General features: G+C 43.9%; 1 protein-coding gene, 1 long non-coding RNA gene and 1 pseudogene across 2 annotated transcripts; 1 reads left to right on the top strand and 2 right to left on the bottom strand.

Annotated features, from left to right (window-relative positions):
* Positions 1-452: 452 nt before the first annotated feature.
* On the bottom strand, positions 453-1,930 carry LOC123117662 (aspartyl protease family protein 2-like). The gene has a single exon (XM_044538375.1). It carries the CDS (start codon positions 1,900-1,902, stop codon positions 529-531), a length of 1,374 nt encoding a protein of 457 aa, XP_044394310.1. The 5' UTR covers positions 1,903-1,930; the 3' UTR covers positions 453-528.
* A 3,843-nt stretch (positions 1,931-5,773) lies between these two features.
* On the bottom strand, positions 5,774-7,167 carry LOC123117663 (aspartyl protease family protein 2-like; annotated as a pseudogene).
* Positions 7,168-23,127: 15,960 nt separating this feature from the next.
* LOC123117664 (uncharacterized) lies at positions 23,128-23,972 on the top strand. Its single transcript, XR_006457454.1, has 3 exons — positions 23,128-23,301; positions 23,388-23,649; positions 23,730-23,972. It is a non-coding gene; the product is annotated as an uncharacterized lncRNA (long non-coding RNA).
* The last annotated feature ends 607 nt before the right edge of the window (positions 23,973-24,579 follow it).

The following is a 24,579-nucleotide window of genomic DNA, read 5'->3' on the forward strand; positions in this document are numbered from 1 at the left end:
AACAATGTTTAGCGGAAACTTGCCACGGATAAAAGTGTTCCGGAATGTGAATAGTTTAATGGGTTAAGTGGGTCTAAATAAATATAGGGAAAATATGTGAGACAGGCAACAAATTTAGGAGAAACTAGGTAGGCCAAAAGCCCTATTAATTTTAGCGGAAGAATTGACAACTTCAAATATGTGACACAATCATACATTTTTTTGTCACGAACAGTTGACAACTTCAAATAAAAACAACATACTTGCAAAGACCACCTTTTGTGTCGAAATAGGCTTTCGCCATGCTTTTATAAATAAAGCAACCATCATGTCCATCAAACAAGTATAAAATCACTCAGCATAAGCGCGTCCGAAGAACTTTGTTGAGTTTATCTTGTACTCCATCCAAAAGTCTAAATATATATTTAGGAACGGGGGAGTAGAAGTTAGAAACGGCATTGTAATTAAGAACAAGATCAAACATCTTTCTTAACTTATTTTATTTTCCTGAACAGTTGATAACATCAATATCAAACAAGAAAAGTTGAATTAAATCTGGTGGCCGGCGTCTGCATGGCATGCATTCTCAGGGGCGAAGTAGATCCTGCCAGCACTAACGTCGTAGACAAAGCGCTTGTCCACTTGCTGCATCGCGCCGATGATGGTGATGTCGTTGCTCCGCACCACGGCGAGGCAGATGTCGTGCCCCACTGCGACGAAGAGCCGTTGTGGCGGCAGCACGAGCCGCGCTTCAGCCTCGGCGAACTGCAGCGTCACCGTGGGCAGGTGCTGCCAGAGCTGCGACGTCGCACGGAAGCAGAGATGGTACTCGACGCGCGACACAATTGGCACCCGGAGCGGCTTGAGGTGGTCGACCACGGCGTCCTTGAGCTTTTCGTAAGCGGGCGCTACCATCACCATTGCCGCTGTCCCAGCATCGAATGCGCATCCGCCGGTCCACCTGCCATCATGGAGGTGGCGCTTGAACAGCTCGCCGATATGCTCCAGCTGCCGCCCGCCGACGCTGACGCCCGCGAGGGTGACGAAGTAGGCACTGAAATCTCGGCTGGTGATGAAGTTCATGTACAAGATCTTGGTGCTCACCATGTGTTGGGTGTGCGGGATGTCGTCGCCGAACCGGAGAAAGGTGTGGTGGTCCGGCGAGCCGTGGCTAGGGAGGCAGTAAGAGAAGCGATGCACTTGCACGGCACCATGCCTGTGTTGGCTGAGCGTCCAGATGAGCGACGGGGCCTGCCTTCCCAGGCCGAGCACCCCGGCGAGCACTCCGTGGCTGTTGAAGTTGAAGCCCTCGCCGCTGTGCGTGCAGCCAATGACGACGCCAGCAACCTTCGCCTCCTGGCCGGCGGCCGCGAAGGCTAAGGTCTCGTTGCTCAGGACGCCTCTCGCATCGATGCCGTGAAGTCCGATGCTACGAAACTTGCATGGGTCTTGAACTGTGGGCCGATGCCCATGAGCGGGCGGCAAGCAGAACCTGCTGTTGCCCGGTACATGGCGGAACGACGACGACTTGGCAGGCTCGAAGGGCGGCGGCTGCTGTGCGAAAGGCTTTTGGACCGGCTTGCACTGCATCCACAGTTCGCTGCTGGTCATATCCAGCGCGAGGACGTACGTGCGTCGGCCGGCCCCCGTCCCAACGCTGGTGACGACGCTGTACTTGCCCCCAATTTGTGTGTGCATGGGGGGGCGAAGCGCGGTGGTGGCGTCCTCATTCAGGTGCACGAAGCCGTCGTCGTCGACGTGGATGCTACGGTTCCAGCCGGGGCTGGGTACCAGCCGCAGGCTGAAGCCACCGCCGCCGCGGTCTGGTGTGCCATCACCTACAGCGACGACATCAGCCGGGTGGAGGAGCGCCGCAAGCACTAGAGGAAGGAGGAGAGCGCAGGCGGCGAGCCTCATGGACATTTCTGTTGCAGCAATGCTTGTTGGTGTTTGATGGCTTAGTAGTTCGGTTTTTCGCAAACCCAGATTTGACGTGTATATATATTGGAGGGGAGGGTTTGCCGCATTTACTACGAAGGGAGAATCCGTTTCTGAGATTTGCATCTATCTTGCAGATATCTACGGACGAGATACACACACATTAATTCATGCCATTCTTGAATTAATGGTGCAAATCGGAAAGAGTGATAGATAGAGGCAAAAAAATGCATATCCCATGCAGCAGATACGTATGGAGCAAATACGCACAAATTAATTCATGCCATTCTTGAATTAGGCTCTGTTTGGTTCATAAGTCCTAAGACTTTTTTTAGTCCCAACTTATAAGTCCCAAGTCCTCAAAAAGTCCCTACCTGTTTGGTTTCTGTGACTTATAAGTCCTTATAAGACCATATTACCACTATAAGTCCCTATAAGACTCTCCTTGAGAGTCTTATTTCATAAGTTCCAAATGCCCACTTTAAGTCCCTATAAGTCCCTCCTGTTTGGTTTAGATGGGACTTATAGAGACTTTTTTAAGTCCCTAAACTAATAAGTCCCTCGAAACAAACACTCTCTTAATGGTGCAAATCGGAAAGAGTGATAGATAGAGGCGAAACAACAAGAAACTGCATATCCCTTGCAGATACCTACGGAGGAGATACACACACATTAATTCATGCCATTCTTGAATTAATGGTGCAAATCGGAAAAAGTGATAGATAGAGGCAAAAAAATGCATATCCCTTGCAGATACCTATGGAGGAAATGCGCACAAATTAATTCATGCCATTCTTGAATTAGTGGTGCAAATCGGAAAGAGTGATAGATAGAGGCGAAACAACAAGAAACTGCATATCCCTTGCAGATACCTATGGAGGAAATACGCACAAATTAATTCATGCCATTCTTGAATTAATGGTGCAAATAAGAAAGAGTGATAGATAGTAGAGATGTTTTTGGAGTGGCGTCAATTAAATTGAAGCTGCTGGGTTTGCGAAAAAGCGATGGTGACGGCACATGCGTGACTTTGATGGTGGTTATGCGAGCACCTGGTCTCGAGCTCCAGGGTGAAAATCCAGGTCAGACCCGAGTGGTCATCCCTGGAAATAGCGATGTTTTTTATGTCGTTACTTTGTTGGAGGCATTGCTCAGATACGTTCAGTCTAGACCTGATCATTCCTTGGGCTGGGCCGGGTTGGGCCCGGGCATCCGGCCCGGCCCGAAGCACAGGAACAATGACATTTTCAATTAAAATAATATTATTTGGGTTTTTAAAATAATAAACTATACCTATATTCCAAATAAAATATAGATTTATGGGCATTTGCGGCTTATTCTGAGCTTTTGGGCCGGGCTTCGGGCCAAAAAATGGAGCCCAGGCCTGGCCCGGATGCCAGGCTTTTGGGGTCAGGCCTCCAGGCCGGGCTATCCATGCACAGGTTTAGTTCAGACTGTTTCATCAACGTGAAAAAATTGATTCTGGCCTTTGTGGTTGGATCCGGCGACGGCAGCACTTGAGTGTCGCTTTCTTTCTGAAGGCGTCGGTGTGGAAAATCCTCATCATCAATGTGGTGTCAACGGTTGGTGCCGATATGATCTTAGATATAGTTTGTCGATCGCTGATCTGATCGATTTGGGGTGTTTTCTTTTTCTTTTTCTTTTTTCACGCTTACGCATAGCTTTTGCTCTTATGACTTTACTAGTCGCTGGTGTGTTTTCGTGCGTGTGTGTGTGTGTGTTGGGTTGGCAGTGTGCATTCTAATTATACAGAGACCGGGTGTGTGCCTTCCATACCCGTACCCGGCCTACCCAATGGGTACATTTTTTTTTCATTCTAGTTATGCAGAGGCCAGGTTTGTTGCCCAATAATTTGATGAAACGCCGTCAAATAGGGAATTCCGCGTATGTATGACAAACTCAATATATATTGCTCGATAAATGTATCCCACTCTACATTATACTAGTAATATTTTGTTGCAGAATTTAACTATTTGTGAGCAATTAGGCAAAAAACCTATTGTTCGAGGAAATCGATTTTAAAAGTTGAGAAATGTTTGTGCTTTGCAGTGATCCATAGAAACTGTATAGGTGCAAAGATCACCATTGGTTGTGCCGATGCTTAATTGAGTTTACTTGTAAATATAAATTAAAAATGCACGACCACAAAAACCACTCTACATGTCACGCCTGACATTGCTTCCTTCATTGCATCCACCCTACAATGTCCAGTCTCCTCTTTCCCGCAGATCTACCTAGGACTCCCTCTAGCGCCTACTCGCCTGCCCGTCAATGCATTTCCTCTAGCGCCTACTCGCCTGCCCGCCAATGCATTTCTACTTATCATCGACAAATGCAAAAAATTTCTCTCCGGTTGGCCGCCTGACTGCTCTCTAAAGCGATAGACTAATCGTCCTATCATAGTAATTGAATCCACCCTGGTTTACTTTATGTCCATCTTTCTCATCCCGAAAAGTGTACTCACAACTCTGGATTCGATCCGCCGCGCTTTCTTTTGGGCTGCTGAAGAAACATGCTCGGGTGCTGACTGACTAGTTGGTGGTCTAGGACTGAAGAATCTGCCACAACAAAATCATAGACCACTTGCAGAATTGTTCCCCTACCTATACTCACACACCACTCTCCCACTTGCTCATGTGGCTGCTGTTTTGAATCAAGGTTGGGAATATTTCCTGCGGACTCGCCTAACCTCTAATGTTGCATCCGAGTTGCTTTCTTTGTTGCAAGACTTTCAGCCATCGCAAGAACCAGATGAGCGCTTCCTCATTAGCGGCCTACCTTTCTCCACTAAAGCAGCATACGAGCTTACCCTGAGAGAGGACTTGGTGGACCTCCACTCCATGCCTATCTGGACATCACGAGCCCCCAATCGGGTCAAGATTTTTGCATGGCTCCTATTTCGTTGTCGGCTAAACTGTAAGGCCAATTTCTTGCGTAAGCATATTGTTTCTGACGCCCTATGCCCAAGATGCGGGTTTGACGGCGAAGACATCACACACATTTTCATCAACTGCCCCCTAGCGAGGCGTGTATGGCTCAGACTTGGCATCACTCCCAACGGCTGCATCGACGATCTTTGGGATTGCCACATACCCGCGGACAATGATCACAGAATCTGGAACTCAATGTTGCTCATCATTCCGTGGAAGATATGGGATTCTAGGAATGCCATGACCTTCGGGCAGCAGAATCACCACAACATCACCACCCTCAAGAACATCCTACAAGACCTTATGCTTTGGATCCACCGGATGAAGAAGGCAGAAGAAAAACAGGCCGCGTCCTCGTGGCATTCTTACCTGTCCTCACGTTTACACGTGCTTATGTAATTCACCTCTTTGTAATCAGTCATCATCGATGGATCACAAAACTTGAGAAATATATTCAAGTGGGGAGCTCCCCCCCCCCCCCCCCCCCCAACCCCCCAACCCCCCGCGTGATTTTTCAAAAAAATAATGCACGACCACGGTTTGGCTACCAAGCTCGGTTACTCCCGAAATCTAGAGATTGGGTAGGGATCTGTGTCACCCCATTTTTGCTATGTATACTATTAGCCAAAAATTGTTCAGTTCGTACGCGGCCGTGTCATACGATGGGCCCATGAATGGTTGAGAGTTTTTTTAGGGCAATCTCATGAAGCTTTATTAAGGGTATCTTCAAGACGGACCCGCAAACCTCCCACAACTGTTCGGGTCACGCTGTCCGGAAGTGATTTCTCACGCAAACCAGAGACAACGGGGGGAGGGGGCAATTTGTCCATTTATATTTAATTATGTTTATTTTCATGATGATAATTACCAGTTGACAACTTCAAATTCAAGACAGAAAAGATGAATTAAATCTGTCCGCCGACATCCGCATGGCACGCATTCTCGGGGGCGAAGTAGATCCTTCTGGCGCGGACGTCGTAGACGAAGCGCGTGTCCACTTGCTGCATTGCGCCGATGATGGTGATGTCCAGGCTCGAGTGCACGGCGAGGCAGATGTCATGCCCCACCGCGATGAACAGCCGTTGCGGTGTGAGAACGAGCCGTGCGTTCTCCTCCGCGAAATGCAGCGTCACCGTCGGCAGGTGCTGCCATAGGTGCGACGTCGCGCGGAAGCAGAGGTAGTATCCGGCGTGGCGCACGCGCGACACCCCGAGCGGCTTGAGGTGCTCCAGCACGGCGTTCTCCAGCCTATGGTAAGCTGTCCTTATCAGCATCATCGATGGCGTCCCAACATCGAACACAACTCCGCCGGTCCACCCCAAGGGTACAAGTGGCGCTCGAACAGCTCCCCGATATGCTGCAGCGGCCGCCCGGCGACGCTGACGCCCACGAGGGTGACGAAGTAGGCGCTGAAATCTTGGCCAGGCGTGATCTGGGTGCTCACCATGTGCTGGGTGCTCGGGACGTCGTCGCCGAACCGGAGGAAGGTGCGGTGGTCCCGCGAGCCGCGCCTAGGAAGACAGTAGGAGAAGCGATGCACCTGCACGGCGCCATGCCTGTGTTGCCCGAGCGTCCAGACGAGCGATGGCTTGTGCCTTCCCAGGCCGAGTGCACCAGCGAGCACTTCATGGCTGTTGAACCCATAGCTGGTGTGCGCGCAGCCAATGACGACTCCAGCAACCTCTGCCACCTCGCCGGAGGTTCCGAAGGCCAAGGTGTCATTGCCGAGCACGCCGGTCACGTCGACGGCGTCATGTCGGGTGGGACGGAGATGGAAGTTGCACGGGTCGTGCGCTCGGGGCCGATGCTCGCCGCGCAAGCACATTGGGTTGTTACCTGGTACGGGGCGGAATGATGGCGATTTCGCAGGGTCGAAGGGCGGTGGGTGCTGCACGAACGGCCTTTGGACCGTGTTGCACTGCATCCACAGCAGGTTTCTGGTCATGTCCAGCGCGAGGACGTACGTGCGTCGGCCGGCCCCCGTCCCAACGCTGGTGACAACACTGTACGTGCCCCCAACTTGTGTGTGCATGGGCGGCCGAAGCGCGGTGTTGGCATCCTCATTCAGATGCACGAAGCCGTCGTCGTCGACGTGGATGCTACGGTTCCAGCCGGGACTGGGTACCAGCCGCAGGCTGAAGCCCCCGCCACGGCGGCCTGGTTTGCCATCACCTACAGCGACGACGGCGGCAGGGTGGAGGATCGCCCCAAGCACTAGAGGGAGGAGGAGAGCGCGCAGGGCGAGCTTCATGGACATTTCTGTTGCAGCAATGCTGGCTAACTTGTTGGCGCTTGAGTAGTTTGCTTTTACGCTGACCCAAGGTTGACACATACTCCGTGTATATATATATATATTGGAGGGAGGTTCGGCTGCATTTACTACGAAGCAAAAATCTGTTTTTGGTATTTGCATATCCCTTGCAGATATCCATTGATGCATTTATTAAAAAGCGAAAAATCTGTTTTTGATATTTGCATATCCCTTGCAGATATCCATGGATGCATTTATTAAGAAGCCAAAAAGTCTGTTTTTTGATATTTGCATATCCCTTGCAGATGTCCATGGTGGAGATACGCACAAATTCATTCATGTAAAGAATTAATCTCTACTCCTAATATCTCAGTTGGTAGTCTCCTCAGTTAATTTTCGTTCCACTTTCTTTGGGTTTTTTTCGTCCTCCCTCCCACCTCCCAATTCCCCCGCAGTAACGATCCCACCTCCCAGTTTCGTCGGTTTTTTTCATCGATTTTTTATTCGCCCCCCTCCCACTGGCCGGACAAACCCAACGTTTATTTGGTAACACAATGAATTCACATATGGTGATTGATTTACGAGGAGAACCAGAGGAGGATGCACTGGATGGCCTGGTGGAAAATGTGCGTACCTAAAACCAAGGAGGGATGGGATTTCGTGATATTCACTGTTTCAATATGGCACTGCTCGCCAAACAGGCATGGCGTCTTCTGGATAATCCTGATTCTTTGTGTGCTACAATTCTAAGGGCTAAATACTATCCTGATGGTGATTTGTTAAATTATAAGCAAAAGAAAGGCTCTTCTTTTACCTGGCAAAGTATTATGGCTGGTATAAATTCTCTGAAACGTGGCTATATTTGGCGTGTGGGGAATGGACAAAATATAAATATTTGGGAGGATGCCTGGATTCCAAATTGTGATACTAGAAAAGATGTGACACCTAAGGGGGGACAACTGTTAACTAAGGCGGGTGATTTGATTGATCCTGTTTCGAATTCTTGGGACGAAGATCTGGTTACACAAACAATGTGGCCCATTGATGTTCAACGGATTCTCTCAATTCCAATCTCGCAACATGATATGCCAGATTTCATTGCTTGGAGTTATACGAAAAATGGTATGTTCTCGGTTCGGTCTGCTTATTTTGTGGAGTGGGACCATCAGTATGGAAGTAGTCTAAGACATTCTAATGGGATGGGGCGAAGCGCAGTTAATCCTATTTGGAGTAAGATATGGAAGTTATCGTGTCCGGCAAAAGTCAAAAAGTTTATATGGCGTGCATTACATGGAACGCTTCCATGTCGGGTTACGCTTGCAAATAGACATATGGAGGTCATGCCCATTTTCCCTACTTGCTCTGAGGGTTCTGAAGATACAAAGCATATGCTTTTCCTTTGTAGTAGAGCAAAGGAGATTTGGACAAGGTTGGGGATGGATGATATCATTGATAAAGCTTGCAAGGTTGACCTTGCTGGAGAGGCGGTGCTGGAATACCTACTACTTCTGCGAGATCAAGATTTGAGGATAATGGGTTATCACAATGTGCGTGAAATGATTGTTGTCTCAGCATGGTATCTATGGTGGGAAAGACGGAAGTTAGCGCACAAGGAGACAACTTAGAATGCACTTCAGATTTCAATGGGGATTCTAGCCCTTACGTCAAACTTCGTAAATGCGTCATCCCCCAAGGCTTCTATAAAAAAGGGGGGTAGGTCATGTCCTCCTACGGGTTTTGTGAAACTTAACGTTGACGCTTCTTTTGATCACGACCTACTTAGGGGCACGATGGGGGCGGTTTTGAGAGATGAAAAAGGTAGGTTTATCGCGGGAGGGAACGGGAAGATTGACTATTGCGCAGATGTGTTGATGGTGGAAGCCTCAGCTCTTAAATTTGGTATAACATTGGCGCAAAAGGCGGGATGTAACCGCCTTATTATTAACTCGGACAACCTGGAGGTGATTGATACCATGAAGAACGGAGGACAGTCGGCGGGTGCGGCGGCGGCAATCTTTGACGATTGTTTTCATTATGCTTGTGACTTCGTTGCTACTAGATTCGAACACTGTAACAGAGAAGCAAATAAAGTAGCTCATGAGCTTGCGAGTTTAGCTAGATTTTGGTTGATTTCTGATTGGTTTGAGGAACCCGTAAATGAAATTGTAATGACCCTCACAAAGGATGTACTTTTTATCTCTAATGAATAAAGTTTTCGTTTATCTCAAAAAAACTAACGGATATTAATCAATCTTCAAATACCAAAACCAAACGTACAAGGCAACAATCAATTCATGTATCACAATCAGATTCTTCTTTAGTACCCAGCTTAACTCACGGATGGTAATCAATCCCCAAACAAAGGAAACAATTAACCTCTACATCACCGTTGTTTACCTCTCGCCAATACCAAATTCATACTAGGCATATCACCTACGCGGCATGGTGTTGGTCCAGACCCCTATGACGTGATGTTGGGATCATGTCACAACACCACGCCGTCTTGAGCGCCGATTTTGTTTCACCCACGATTGACTGATCTGATTACCGATCCACGATCCAACCGGAGAAACCCTATTCCCTCCCCCATCTCGTGTATTCTCCTGTGGTGGCATGTCGAGTGGCGTCGGGGCAGCAACACGACGTGCTTATGGTGCATCAGAGGCCAGACGTGAGGTACCCATTCATCCTCTCCTCCTAAGCCTGCGTCATCTCTCTCCTCTTGGCCATCTCTCCTAGAATGGCGCGTGGCGGCGACGACACATGAACGCGGAGTGGCTCGTTGAGTTGCATGGGGCTCACACGGGGCGTGCACGGTGGGTTGAATTGGCGCGACGGCAACAGTGGTTGAAGGACGTGCTTGCTTCAGGTCGTTCGGCTATTATGCCGCAGGGGACAGTGCACGTATCAGTGTGCCAAGGTGGCGGGGATGCGGTGGCCAAATGACGCATGTGTCTGAGCCCTAAGGACGTGATGACCCACAAGTGTAGGGGATCTATCATAGTCCTTTCGATAAGTAAGAGTGTCGAACCCAACGAGGAGCAGAAGGAAATGATAAGCGGTTTTCAGTAAGGTTTTCTCTGCAAGCACTGAAATAGTAGGTGATAGATAGTTTTGTGATAAGACAAATAGTAACGAGCAAAAAGTAAATAAATTAAATTAAATGCAGCAAGGTGGCCCAATCCTTTATGTAGCAAAGGATAAGCCTGGACAAATTCTAATAATGAGGAAGGAGCTCCCGAGGACACATTGGGAATTATCGTCACGCTAGTTTTCATCACGTTCGTAAGATTCGCGTTCGGTACTTTGATAATTTGATATGTGGGTGGACCGGCACTTGGGTACTGCCCTAACTTGGACAAGCATCCCACTTATGATTAACCCCTATTGCAAGCGTCCGCAACTACAAAAAGGAGTATTAAGGTAAACCTAACCACAACATTAAACATATGGGCCCATATCAACCCCTAACGAAGCAACACATAAACTAGGGTTTAAGCTTCTGTCACTCTAGCAACCCATCATCTACTTATTACTTCCCTATGCCTTCCTCTAGGCCCAAATAATGGTGAAGTGTCATGTAGTCGACGTTCACATAACACTACTAGAGGAAAGACAACATACATCTCATCAAAATATCGAACGAATACCAAATTCACATGACTACTAATAGCAATACTTCACCCATGTCCTCAGGAACAAACGTAACTACTCACAAAGCATATTCATGTTCATAATCAGAGAAGTAATAATATGCATAAAGGATCTGAACATATGATCTTCCACCAAGTAAACCAATTAGCATCAACTACAAGGAGTAATCAACACTACTAGCAATCCACAGGTACCAATTTGTGGTTTTGATACAAGATTGGATACAAGAGATGAACTAGGGTTTTGAGAGGAGATGGTGCTGGTGAATATGTTGATGGAGATTGACCCCCTCCCGATGAGAGGATCGTTGGTGATGACGTTGGTGATGATTTCCCCCTCCCGGAGGGAAGTGTCCCCGGCAGAACAGCTCCGCCAGAGCCCTAGATTGATTCCGCCAAGGTTCCGCCTCGTGGCGGCGGAGTTTCATCCTGTAAGCTTGCCCACAATTTTTTCCAGGGTAAGAGTGATGATATAGCAGAAGATGGATGCCGGAGGCCCACCAGGGGGCCCAGGAGATAGAGGGCCGCGCCCTATAGGGGGGCGCGCCCCCTTGTCTCCTGGACAGGGTGTGGGCCCCCTGGCCTATTTCTTTCGCTCATAAATTCTTAATAAATCCAAAAAGTTGTTTCGTGGAGTTTCAGGACTTTTGGAGTTGTGCAGAATAGGTTTCCAATGTTTGCTCCTTTTCCAGCCAGAATTCCAGCTGCCGGCATTCCCCCTCTTCATGGTAAACCTTGTAAAATAAGAGAGAATAGCCATAAGTATTGAGATATAATGTGTAATGACAGCCCATAATGCAATAAATATTGATATAAAAGCATGATGCAAAATGGACGTATCAACTCCCCCAAGCTTAGACCTCGCTTGTCCTCAAGCGGAAGCCGAAATCGAAAAATATGTCCACATGTTTAGTGATAGAGGTGTCGATAAAAATAAAATAGGAACATGAGGGCATCATGATCATTCTAATAATAGCAACATATATAGATTTTGTCATATGATTTCCTATGCTCAAGTAATAAGCAATTCACAATGTCAAGTATGGTTCATAAACTTTATTGGAAACTAACAAACTATAATCTCAGTCATTGAAGCAATTGCAATTTATCGTAACATCAGAAAGAGTCAATAATAGAGCTTTTCAACAAGCTCACATACTCAACTATCTCGTAGTCTCCCATAATTGCTAACACTCACGCAATACTTGTGGTTATAGAGTTTCAGTCGGACACTGAGAAAGATAGGGGCTTATTGTGTTGCCTCCCAATGTATTCACCTTTAGGTGATGTCAACAATAATAGCCTATGCCAACTTACATCCAATTGGATATATGTATCATGATCTTTCAAACACGAGGAGCTTGCCAAAGGATAAAATGAAAAAAGAAAAAGGTGAGGATCACCTTGACTCAAGCATAAAGTAAAAAACATAAAGTAAAAGATAGGCCCTTCGCAGAGGGAAGCAGAGGTTTCCATGCGCGTTTAGGTTGATGCACGAAATCTTAATGCAAAAGAACGTCACTTTATATTGCCCCTTGTATGTGGACCTTTATTATGCTATCCGTCGCTTTTATTACTTCCACAACAAGTTCGTACCAAGCTTATTTTCTCTACACTAATAAGTCATACATATTTAGAGAGCAATTTTTATTGCTTGCGCCGATGACAACTTACTTGAAGGATCTTACTCAATCCATAGGTAGGTATGGTGGACTCTCATGGCAAAACTGGGTTTGGGGATATTTGTAAGCACAAGTAGTATCTCTACTTGGTGCAAGGAATTTGGCTAGCAAGAGGGGGAAAGGCAAGCTCAACATGTTTGAAAGGTCAATGACAATATACTTTAACTGAGATGTCGGAAAACATAAACCATTACATTGTCTTCCTTGTCCAACATCAACTCTTTTAGCATGTCATACATAATGAGTGCTCCACAATCATAAAAGATGTCCAAGATAATATATCTATATGTGAACCCCTCTTTCCTTATCACTTCCTATTAATTGCAACGATGACCAAGGCTACGTTCATCAACTCTCAACAATTTTTATGCCTCATACTTTCCATGTGTGAAGTTATCACTATCTATAAGATCAATATGAACTCTTTTGTTCTTTCTACTTTCTCAAGATCATAGCAAATAGCAAAGCCCTTGACTCAACACTAATCTTTATCAAAATACTTGATATCAAAGCTTCAATTTACTAGATCAAGATACTACTGAAAGGATCGAACTAAATAAAGGGGTAAAGATAGGAGTGTGATGGTGATACGATACCGGGGCACCTCCCCCAAGCTTGGCAGTTGCCAAGGGGGGTGCCCATACCAATGTGATTATTTCCTCGGAGGGGATGATGACGGTGGATAATCGCACATCGAGCGTAAAAGCTCCTCCAACTTGTGGATAATGCCCTTGAGCCCAGCAATATGATCCTTCAACAAAATATTCTCCTATGTGAGATACTTGTTCTGTATGCGGGCTAACTCAATCATCTTGAAAGCCTCAATGTCTGTTGGAGTGAAAAGGTTAGGTAAAGGTTGAGGGATGTCTTCTTCTTTCACCATCGGAGCTTGGACCTCCATGGCCTTCTTGATCCCTTCATCCTTGTTGATCTCTGCTGGTTCCTCTCTTTTCAGCTCTATCTTCAATAGCCAAGCATCCTTATCTTCGTTGTTGGAGGAGGGGGAAGTCATGGTGCTCTAAATCTGAAACAGAAACAACTCGAAACGAAAACAAAGGATATTTGCGTGATACGGTGGTCAAAACCTTCGGGAGTATATATAATGAATTTTTACCGACCAAAATGCGTAACATACAAGAAAACGGAGTCCGGGAGGCACACGAGGTGCCCACGAGACAGGGGGCGCGCCCTACATGGGGGGGCCTCCTCTCTCGTGGGAGCCTCGTGTCCCTTTTGGACTACTTCTTTATTCCTAAAATTCTTAGATAATCCAAAACTGATAAAAATTGCCATTAGAGTTGTTTTGGAGTTGGTTTACTTACCGTACCACGTACCTATGCCTTTTCGGACTCTGGAACATTCTGGAAAGTGTCTCTTATGTATTCCTCAGGGGTTATGGTTTCAATAATATTAGTTTTAACATTGATAGGATTACCTGAAATATAATGTTTAATTCTTTGACCGTTAACCACCCTCGGATTTGTGCCTTCGAAGTTGTTGATTTTTATAGCACCAAAACGATAGACCTCCTCGATAACGTAGGGACCTTCCCATTTTGAGAGAAGTTTTCCTGCAAAAAATCTTAAACGAGAGTTGAATAATAACACATAATATCCTACATTAAACTCACGCTTTTGTATCATCTTATCATGCTAGCGTTTGACTTTTTCTTTGAAAAGCTTGGCATTCTCATATGCTTGGGTTCTCCATTCATCAAGCGAGCTAATATCAAACAACCTCTTCTCGCCGGCAAGTTTGAAGTCATAATTGAGCTTTTTAATAGCCAATATGCTTTATGTTCAAGTTCAAGAGGTAAATGACATGCTTTTCCATAAACCATCTTATATGGAGACATACCTATAGGACTTTTGTATGCAGTTCTATAGGCCCATAATGCATCATCAAGTTTTTTGGACCAATTCTTTCTAGATCTATTCACAGTCTTTTGCAAAATTAATTTGAGCTCTCTATTGCTCAACTCTACTTGACCACTAGACTGCGGGTGATAAGGAGGTGCGATTCTATGATTGACATCATACTTAGCAAGCATCTTACGGAAAGCACCATAAATAAAGTGTGAACCACCATCAGTCATAAGATATCTAGGGACTCCAAACCTCGGAAAAATAACTTCTTTAAGCATTTTAATAGAAGTGTTATGATCAACACTACTAGTTGGAATAGCTTCTACCCACTTAGTAACATAATCAACAGCAACTAAAATATGTGTATAACCATTGGAGGCAGGAAAAGGTCCCATATAATCAAAGCCCCAAACATCAAACGGTTCAATAACAAGAGAATAATTCATAGGCATTTCTTGACGTCTACTAATGTTACCTATTCTTTTACATTCATCACAAGATAAGACAAACTTACGAGCATCTTTGAAGAGAGTAGGCCAATAAAAATGAGATTGTAGTACCTTGTGTGCAGTTCTATCTCTAGCGTGGTGTCCTCCATAAGATTCAGAGTGACACTTGCGTAGGATTTGTTTCTGTTCATGCTCAGACACACAATGTCTAATAATACCATCTACTCCTTCTTTCTAAATGTGTGGATCATCCTAGAAGTAATGTCTTAAATCATAAAAGAACTTTTTCTTTTGCTGGTATGTGAAACTAGGCGGTATATATTTAGCAACAATGTAATTAGCATAATCAACATACCAAAGAGCAGTACGAGAAGCATTGACAACCACTAATTGTTCATCAGGAAAACTATCATTAATAGGCAGTGGGTCATCAAGAACATTCTCTAACCTAGACAAGTTGTCTGCCACGGGGTTCTCAGCTCCCTTTCTATCAATAATATGCAAGTCAAATTCTTGGAGCAAGAGAACCCATGTAATGAGTCTAGGCTTAGCATCTTTTTTTCCATGAGATATTTAATAGCAGCATGATCAGTGTGAATAGTAACTTTGGAATCAACAATATAAGGTCTAAACTTATCACATGCAAACACAACTGCTAAGAACTCTTTTTCAGTAGTAGCATAATTTCTCTGGGCAGTATCAAGAGTCTTACTAGCATACTGGATAACATTCTATTTCTTATCGACTCTTTGCCCTAAAACATCACCTACAGCATAATCACTAGCATCACACATAATTTCAAAAGGTAAATTCCAATCAGGTGGCTGAACAATAGGTGCAGTGATCAAAGCTTTCTTAAGTGTTTCAAATGCTTCTACACAATCATCATCAAAGACAAATGGAATATCTTTTTGCAATAAATTAGTCAGAGGCCTAGAGATTTTAGAAAAGTCCTTAATGAACCTCCTATAAAAGTCGGCATGACCAAGGAAACTTCTTATACCTTTTATGTCCTTGGGACATGGCATCTTTTCAATAGCATCAGCTTTGGCTTTATCAACTTCAATACCTCTCTCGGAGATCTTGTGCCCCAAGACAATGCCTTCATTAACCATAAAGTGACACTTTTCCCAATTCGGGACTAGACTAGTGTCTTCGCATCTCTGCAAAACTCGATCAAGGTTGCTCAAACAATCATCAAAAGAGGATCCATAGACGGAGAAATCATCCATGAATACCTCACAAATCTTTTCACAAAAATCAGAAAATATAGCCATCATGCATCTTTGAAAGGTAGCAGGTGCATTACATAAACCAAAAGGCATACGTCTATAAGCAAAAGTACCAAAAGGGCAAGTAAAAGTAGTCTTAGATTGATCCTTCGCGGACACAGGTATTTGAGAGAAGCCAGAATAACCATCTAGAAAGTAAAATGTGTGTGTTTGGATAGCCTTTCTAGCATTTGATCAATAAAAGGTAAAGGGTAATGATCTTTCTTAGTAGCTTTATTTAACTTACGGAAATCAAATACCATCATATAACCTCTAATAATTCTTTGCGGGATCAAATTATCTTTATCATTAGGAACAACGGTAATACCTCCCTTTTTAGGGACACAAAGGACAGGGCTTACCCATTCACTATCAGCAACGGGATAAATAATACCTGCCCCAAGGAGTTTTAGAATCTCCTTTCTCATCACTTCCTTCATTTTGGGGTTTAATCGTCTTTGAGGATCTCTAACTGGTTTGGCATCTTTCTCCACTGAAATTTTGTGTTGACATAATGTGGGACTAATGCCCTTAAGATCGTCCAGAGTATATCCAATAGCAGCTCGGTGCTTCTTCAGAGTTTTCAATAATCTTTCTTCTTCTTTCTCTGAAAGGTTAGCACTAATAAATACAGGATATATTTCTTTTTCATCAAGATAAGCATATTTGAGATTATCAGGTAAGGGTTTGAGTTAGAATATGGGATCACCCTTGGGTGGAGGGGGATCCCCAAGAATTTCAGCGGGAAGGTTATGTTTTAGCATAGGTTCTTGTTTAAGGAACACTTCATCTATTTCTTTCCTTTCCTTCATAAACATATCGTTTTCATGGTCTAACAAATATTGTTCTAACGGGTCAGTTGGAGGAACAGCAATGGAAGCAAGACCAATAATTTCATCCTTACTAGGTGGTTCCCTTTCACGAGGTTGTCTACTAAACTTAGCGAAAAATTAAACTCATGAGACATACCATCTATGCCAACAGTGACAATATTCTTTTCACAATTAATCTTAGCACTAGCAGTATTCAAGAAGGGTCTACCAAAAATAATGGGACAAAAATCATCTTGTGGGGAAGCAAGAATAAGAAAATCAGCAGGGTATTTAATCTTCCCACACAAGACTTCAACATCTCTAACAATCCCAATAGGTTTAATGGTATCCCTATTAGCAAGCTTAATAGTAACATCAATGTCTTCTAATTCAACAGGTGCAATATCATGTCTTTATAAAGATCATAAGGTATCGCGTTAGCACTAGCACCCATATCACATAAGCCATGATAACAATGATCTCCTATTTTAACAGAAATAACAGGCGTGCCTACAACAGGTCTACGTGTCTTATTATCGGGTCTAGCAATATTAGCAGTTTCACCCAAGAAAGAGATAACATGCCCATCTAAGTCCTCATCCAAAAGATCTTTAATCATAGCAATACCAGGTTCAACATTAATTTGCTCAGGAGGTGTATAAGTCCTAGTATTACTCTTACGAACAACAGTCGAAGCTTTAACATGATCTTTTATCCTAACAGGAAAAGGAGGTTTTTCGACATAAGCAGTATGAATAATAGGATCACTATATGTAATAGTCTTTTCTTCGACTGTAATAGGTGCAACTACTTTCACTTCAACAGGAGGATTATATTTAAACCACTTCTCTTTAGGGAGATCAACGTGAGTAGCAAAAGTTTCACAAAAAGTAGCTACTATCTTAGAGTCAAGTCCATACATAGAGCTAAATCCACGGAAAGCATCGGTATCCATAAAAGATTTAACACAATCAAACTTAGGTGTCATACCTGACTCCTTACCATCGGCGGAACCCTAATCTTTAGAGTTGCGTTTAATTCTTTCCAATAAGTCCCATTTGAAATCAATAGTCTTCAGCATATAGGAACCAACACAGGAAGTATCGAGCAGGTTGTGATTATCAAGAGAAAGTCGAGCATAAAAATTCTGAATAATCATTTCCCGAGAGAGCTCATGATTGGGGCATGTATATAACATTGACTTAGACCTCCCCCAAGGTTGAGCGATGCTTTCTCCTTCGCAAGGCCAGAAATATATGTAATTACGATCACGATGAACAAGATGCATAGGATAGAACTTCTGGTGAAATTCCAACTTCAGCCGCTTATAATTCCAAAATCTCGTATCATCACAAAGCCTATACCATGTCATTGCATCTCCCTTCAAAGATAAAGGGAAGACCTTCCTTTTGACAACATCATCGGGGATACCTGCAAGCTTAAAGAATCCAAAAACTTCATCCACAAAGATAAGGTGTAAGTCGGGATGCAAAGTTCCGTCTCTTGCAAAAGGATTAGCTAGCAGTTTTTCTATCATACCCGAAGGAATCTCAAAGTGAATATTTTCATAAGGTTCAGTAGGTTGAGGAGCATCTCTTTGCTCTTCTGGTTGGGGTGAAGATACCCCAAACAAGCCCCTCAAAGGATTAGTTTCCATAGTGACAAGTAACAGAAAATTTCAGCACATTATATAAATGTTTCCTTACCAAGTTCCACTCACCAAAAGTGCTACACTCCCCGGCAACGGCGCCAGAAAAGAGTCTTGATGACCCACAAGTGTAGGGGATCTATCATAGTCCTTTCGATAAGTAAGAGTGTCGAACCCAACGAGGAGCAGAAGGAAATGATAAGCGGTTTTCAGTAAGGTTTTCTCTGCAAGCACTGAAATAGTAGGTGATAGATAGTTTTGTGATAAGACAAATAGTAACGAGCAAAAAGTAAATAAATTAAATTAAATGCAGCAAGGTGGCCCAACCTTTATGTAGCAAAGGATAAGCCTGGACAAATTCTAATAATGAGGAAGGAGCTCCTGAGAACACATTGGGAATTATCGTCAAGCTAGTTTTCATCACGTTCGTAAGATTCGCGTTCGGTACTTTGATAATTTGATATGTGGGTGGACCGACACTTGGGTACTGCCCTAACTTGGACAAGCATCCCACTTATGATTAACCCCTATTGCAAGTGTCCGCAACTACAAAAAGGAGTATTAAGGTAAACCTAACCACAACATTAAACATATGGGCCCATATCAACCCCTAACGAAGCAACGCATAAACTAGGGTTTAAGCTTCTGTCACTCTAGCAACCCATCATCTACTTATTACTTCCCTATGCCTTCCTCTAGGCCCAAATAATGGTGAAGTGTCATGTAGTCGACGTTCACATAACACTACTAGAGGAAAGACAACATACATTTCATCAAAATATCGAACGAATACCAAATTCACATGACTACTAATAGCAATACTTCACCCATGTCCTTAGGAACAAACATAACTACTCACAAAGCATATTCATGTTCATAATCAGAGAAGTAATAATATGCATAAAGGATCTGAACATATGATCTTCCACCAAGTAAACCAATTAGCATCAACTACAAGGAGTAATCAACACTACTAGCAACCCACAGGTACCAATTTGTGGTTTTGATACAAGATTGGATACAAGAGATGAACTAGGGTTTTGAGAGGAGATGGTGCTGGTGAAGATGTTGATGGAGATTGACCCCCTCCCGATGAGAGGATCATTGGTGATGACATTGGTGATGATTTCCCCCTCCCGGAGGGAAGTGTCCCCGGCAGAACAGCTTCGCCAGAGCCCTAGATTGATTCCGCCAAGGTTCCGCCTCGTGGCGGCGGAGTTTCATCCCGTAAGCTTGCCCACGATTTTTTCCAGGGTAAGAGTGATGATATAGCAGAAGATGGACGCCGGAGGCCCACCAGGGGGCCCAGGAGATAGGGGGTCGCGCCCTATAGGGGGTGCGCCCCCTGTCTCCTGGACAGGGTGTGGGGCCCCTAGCCTATTTCTTTCGCTCATAAATTCAATAAATCCAAAAAGTTGTTTCGTGGAGTTTCAGGACTTTTGGAGTTGTGCAGAATAGGTTTCCAACATTTGCTCCTTTTCCAGCCAGAATTCCAACTACCGGCATTCCCCCTCTTCATGGTAAACCTTGTAAAATAAGAGAGAATAGCCATAAGTATTGAGATATAATGTGTAATGACCGCCCATAGTGCTATTAATATTGATATAAAAGCATGATGCAAAATGGACGTATCAGGACGCGGTGCTGCGATGCCTATGTTCACTAGGATCTCACGCGACAATAATCGGGGGAGGTCATCTTGCTTCAGCGTGCATCAGAAAACGGCCATTGCTATCTAGCTTGTGTGGCTTGCATCAGTAGAGCACAGAGCGAGGGAGAGGGACGTATAAGTCCACTCCCATGGGAAGATGTGTGCAAAGAGGTGGCTCGGTCTATAGTTTTCCCCACTGTCAAAGTGGCTAAGCTGTCATATATTCCAGGGCTTCACCTCGCCTACACAGGCACCACATTCTAATTGGTTGTTAAAGGCTCAAAGGTAATTCAACCATTGCTTTGATATTCCTAGGTTTCCGCTATGAACTAATATTAAGAAAATTTGTTTATACATACGTTGATGATCCTTGCAAGTCACATCACCTCATGTTTTATTTCTTTCTGGAACGAGCTGCAACACACGGGCAAGATGAAGGTTAGAGAAGGCAATTAAGGAGTGAGAGTCATGTTGAAGTTGAGTTTGTATGGTTATATATTTTAATCCTTGTGCGGGTGGTGTTCTTGAAGTTTCATTTGGTGTTGCTGTCAGCAGGCTTATACTTTCATCATCTTCTACATCAAGTATAGTGGTTAATTGTTTTGGTCAACTCTGCATTTCATTTCCTCAGAATTACCTCACTGCATTTTGTGGACAACAAAAGTAACAGTATGGTAATTGGTAAAAGTTTTTGGTCCTATAATATCAGAGAGAGAGAGAGAGAGAGTCAGAGAGAGAGAGAGAGAGAGAGAGAGAGAGAGAGAATTTAGATATCATTTGGTGGTAGCAAGTTCAAGTAATAGTTTGAACACATTCAAGAAATAGTATAAAGAGAATGCATATTATTACATAAAAATAACGCTGAGAATTTAGATGTATGGTTTGTCATGGAGCTGTGGCTGGCCGATTTACATGAAATTAATTCCCTCAGTTGTGGTGGCAAATTTAATACACATAATCCATATTGTTATCCACTAGCGTGTGTGTGTGTCAAATAGATGGATTATGATCCCGTACCCAATAAGATGGATATGTGTGTGTCTGTGTTAGAGAGAGAGAGGAAGAGGGGGAGAGAGAGTGAGGAAGAGGAAGGGAGAGAGTGTGTGTGTGAGGATTTGATGGTAAAAAAGGTCGCCAATATCACTTGATATGTATGAGAATATTAAATGTAATATTAACATGATTAATATTAAACTCTTAAAATTAATGTGGCCCCGATGCACGGGCGTTCTTCTACTGTTGCAAATAGGAAGGCGTGAAATGGTTTAAAGTCGCCGAATTCATTCATGTCAAGAATTAATGTTACAAATATGATGGCCGTTGCGAACCAACATGTTGGTTGGATGGTTAGAGGGACTGTGGTATCATCAGCCCATCAAGATTCAAATCCTGGTGCTCGCATTTATTTCAGGATTTTCGGCGAAGCGCATTCAGTGGAAGGAGATGTTCCCGTCGATGATGAGGCGCCTACGGCGGCTTCATAAATCTCAAGATGATATGCCGGCTCAGTATTTCGGAGATGCTCATAGGATAGGATGTGTGTGAACGCGTATATGCGCGTGTATATGAGCGCTTGTGTCTGTACTGATGTTCAAAAAAAATAGCAAACACCTAGCTGATCGATGATTTTTCTATCTAAAATGAAAAAACCTAAACAATAGAAAGTGTAAAAAAATAAAAAAAAATCCATAGCTGATCGATTCTTGCTCTCCTAGAAAGAAGCAAGAAGGCCTACGCGAGCGGCTGCTCTTCATAGGCGGCCACACCAACAGTATTTTGCATACAAGTGAAGAAACAATATTTTGCATATTATTTATGTTCTTTTCTTCCCTTTAAACAAGATATATACTACCTCATTTTTCAGAGATTATTTGACTGATGTAGTGAAATTGATTTGATAGTGCATATACTAATATAATTTTACACTCCCAACATTTACTTATACAAAACCACAAACTCGAATTACACATATAAAGGTAAAAAATTAATGTCTGATTTGCTAGCTAGCTTGTCTTCACCGGGTTAATTAATAGAACACATGCAAATTAGAGGAAATCAAGGACAGGAAGTACTCCCTCTGTTTTTATTCACTCCACATATTAGGTTTGTCTAAAGTCAAGCTTTATATACTTTCAATAAGTTTGTAGAAAAATATATTAACTTATACACCATCAAATATATCTCATTGGATTCATCGATGCATATATTTTCAAATCATATATAAATTTTTTACTCTAAATATTCATATTTTTTTCAACAATGCGCCCGGCTTCTTTCTCTGCCGGTAGGGCGCGGTTATGCGCGCGTTGATGGCGAATAGCATGGGGTCACAAGCTCGGGAGGAGCAGTACACGGCTTCGTCCACGGCAGCAATGATGTCAGTGCCATCATGCTCCACCCTCCCCCCCCCCCCCCCACCACGTGCCGGCCTGGAGCAACTCGCCACTCCTCCATGAGTTGGCTTGGAGCGGCGAGATGCTAAACCACGAGTCGGGGTGGGGCAGCAACTTGCTCCCTTGGTCTAGGCGCGGGAGGTGGAGCAGGGAGTTGTCTCGCTCGTATCCAACTGGGCACCCAGCCGGCCTTTATGCCGGAGAACTGCTCTTACTGCTCGTCGGAGTCCGGATTTTGAAGCGGCACACCGGCCGGGAGCACCATCCGCATCGTCTCTCGATGTACGTGCCTTCTCTTGACATGCAAACGCCACCCGCCAGTCTGCCTCCCAACAATAAATAAGCACGGTTGTCGAGAAACGCACTCCGACGCCCGCATGCGAACGCCATCCATGTACAACAAACCCCTGTCAAACTAGAATTTCAGCATACCCTATATATACCATCTAACACCAACTTCATGGCAACTTTAATAGCATTGTCACCCTACTTCATTCTTTTATAGCAAAAGAACCATATCTTTTTGCCGACAGCGAGAATAGTTGAAATTCAATGGCACTCGAGGGGGGTAATTCAATTGAGGAACTACTTAGAGGATGCGGTTGCCCCTCGCGACAAGGCTCTTGATCTTCTTGGTTGGTGGAAAGAGAATGCTCCAAGGTACCCAATGTTGGCCAAGATAGCCAAGAGGTTCATTACTATCCCGGCTACCTCCGTGTCTTCGGAATCTACCTTTAGCACGACCGGAAGGATTTTAGGTATGTCAACTCATACTATTGAACTTTGGATATAAACTTGTCAACTTCTCATCCTCACTCTAGTTTGTCAACTTGTGTCGTATTAGATGACTATAGGAGTTCGTTAAAACCGGTTATGGTGGAGGCATTAGTTTGTGGTGCAAGTTATATCAAGGGTGCTCATGTTGACTTGAATCTGGTGGTATGTTTGCCATCTTTTCCTTACCTTTGCTTTATTTCTTTTTTGGTCTTGTTGTATGTGATGTGAGCATTTGTCTAACTTCCACACTTGTAGCCGAGGGATGAGAATAAAGAGGATGATGTTGAGAACATCAAGTTACCCACTGTGGTGGAGGAGATCAACGATTGGTAACTATTCTTCCTACATGTTTCACTTGTCATACGATACCAAATATTATTTATGTGAATGTTGCTTATCTTACTTGTAGACATTCATCATGTGGATGTTGATCTTGCTATTTTGGAGATGAATGTCAAAGTGATCTTTCTCATGTGAAGGCTACTTTTGCATTTCTGTTATGTTTGTCATGAACTATGAATTGTCACTGCTAGCTTGGAGATGAACCTCTCATTTGTGTTATGTTCAACTTGTCAATTGCCATGGACTTGGAATTGTTAGAGCAAGTTTGTAATCGTGTCGTTCAATGATGATAAGACCTTATGTTTGTGGATGTGATATTGTGCTTAACCTGATTTGTGCCATCTTTCATGTCAAAATCAGTTTGTGGATGTCCAAAAAACAAAGGAAATGCTGTCCAAATTTAGTTATTCTTGCTGTCCAAAATTAGTCATGTGCTTGCTGTCCAATTAGTTGTTTGTGGCTGTGATATTCCTGTTGTTTCAGTCCAAAATTATGTGAAGAAACTTATCTGAAAACTGTAGTGATCAATGTTTGTGCATGTGATTTTTGTGATATTGTTCCTCTCAAAATCATTTGTTTTGATGTCCAAAATACAAATAAAATGCTGTTCAAATTTAGTTATGACATACTAGTCATTATAAGAAACAGAGCACTCACTAAATTTGGACAGCCTAAATTGTGGCCAAAAAGCGCAACAGGGCACTGCTAAATAATGGCCAAAACGCTTAATAAAGCACTCACAGGGACAGCTACAGTCTAAATACGTCCAAACAGCCTAAACAGTGGCCAACAAAGCACTCCCAGGCTGTTAAACCGAGTCCCAGCCATCGGTCCCGTTCGGTCCAGTCGGGCTGACCGAGCTTTGCTCCTCTCGATCCGGTCCTGGAAATTTGGCTCGCTGGCCACCTCGGTCCGGT

The sequence above is a fragment of the Triticum aestivum genome, chromosome 5B, assembly GCF_018294505.1.
Source record: "Triticum aestivum cultivar Chinese Spring chromosome 5B, IWGSC CS RefSeq v2.1, whole genome shotgun sequence".
Lineage (NCBI taxonomy): Eukaryota > Viridiplantae > Streptophyta > Magnoliopsida > Poales > Poaceae > Triticum > Triticum aestivum.

Excerpts from the sequence above, each read along its gene's own strand:
- LOC123117662 (XM_044538375.1), bottom strand. The coding sequence starts at position 1,902 with ATGTCCATGAGGCTCGCCGCCTGCGCTCTCCTCCTTCCTCTAGTGCTT.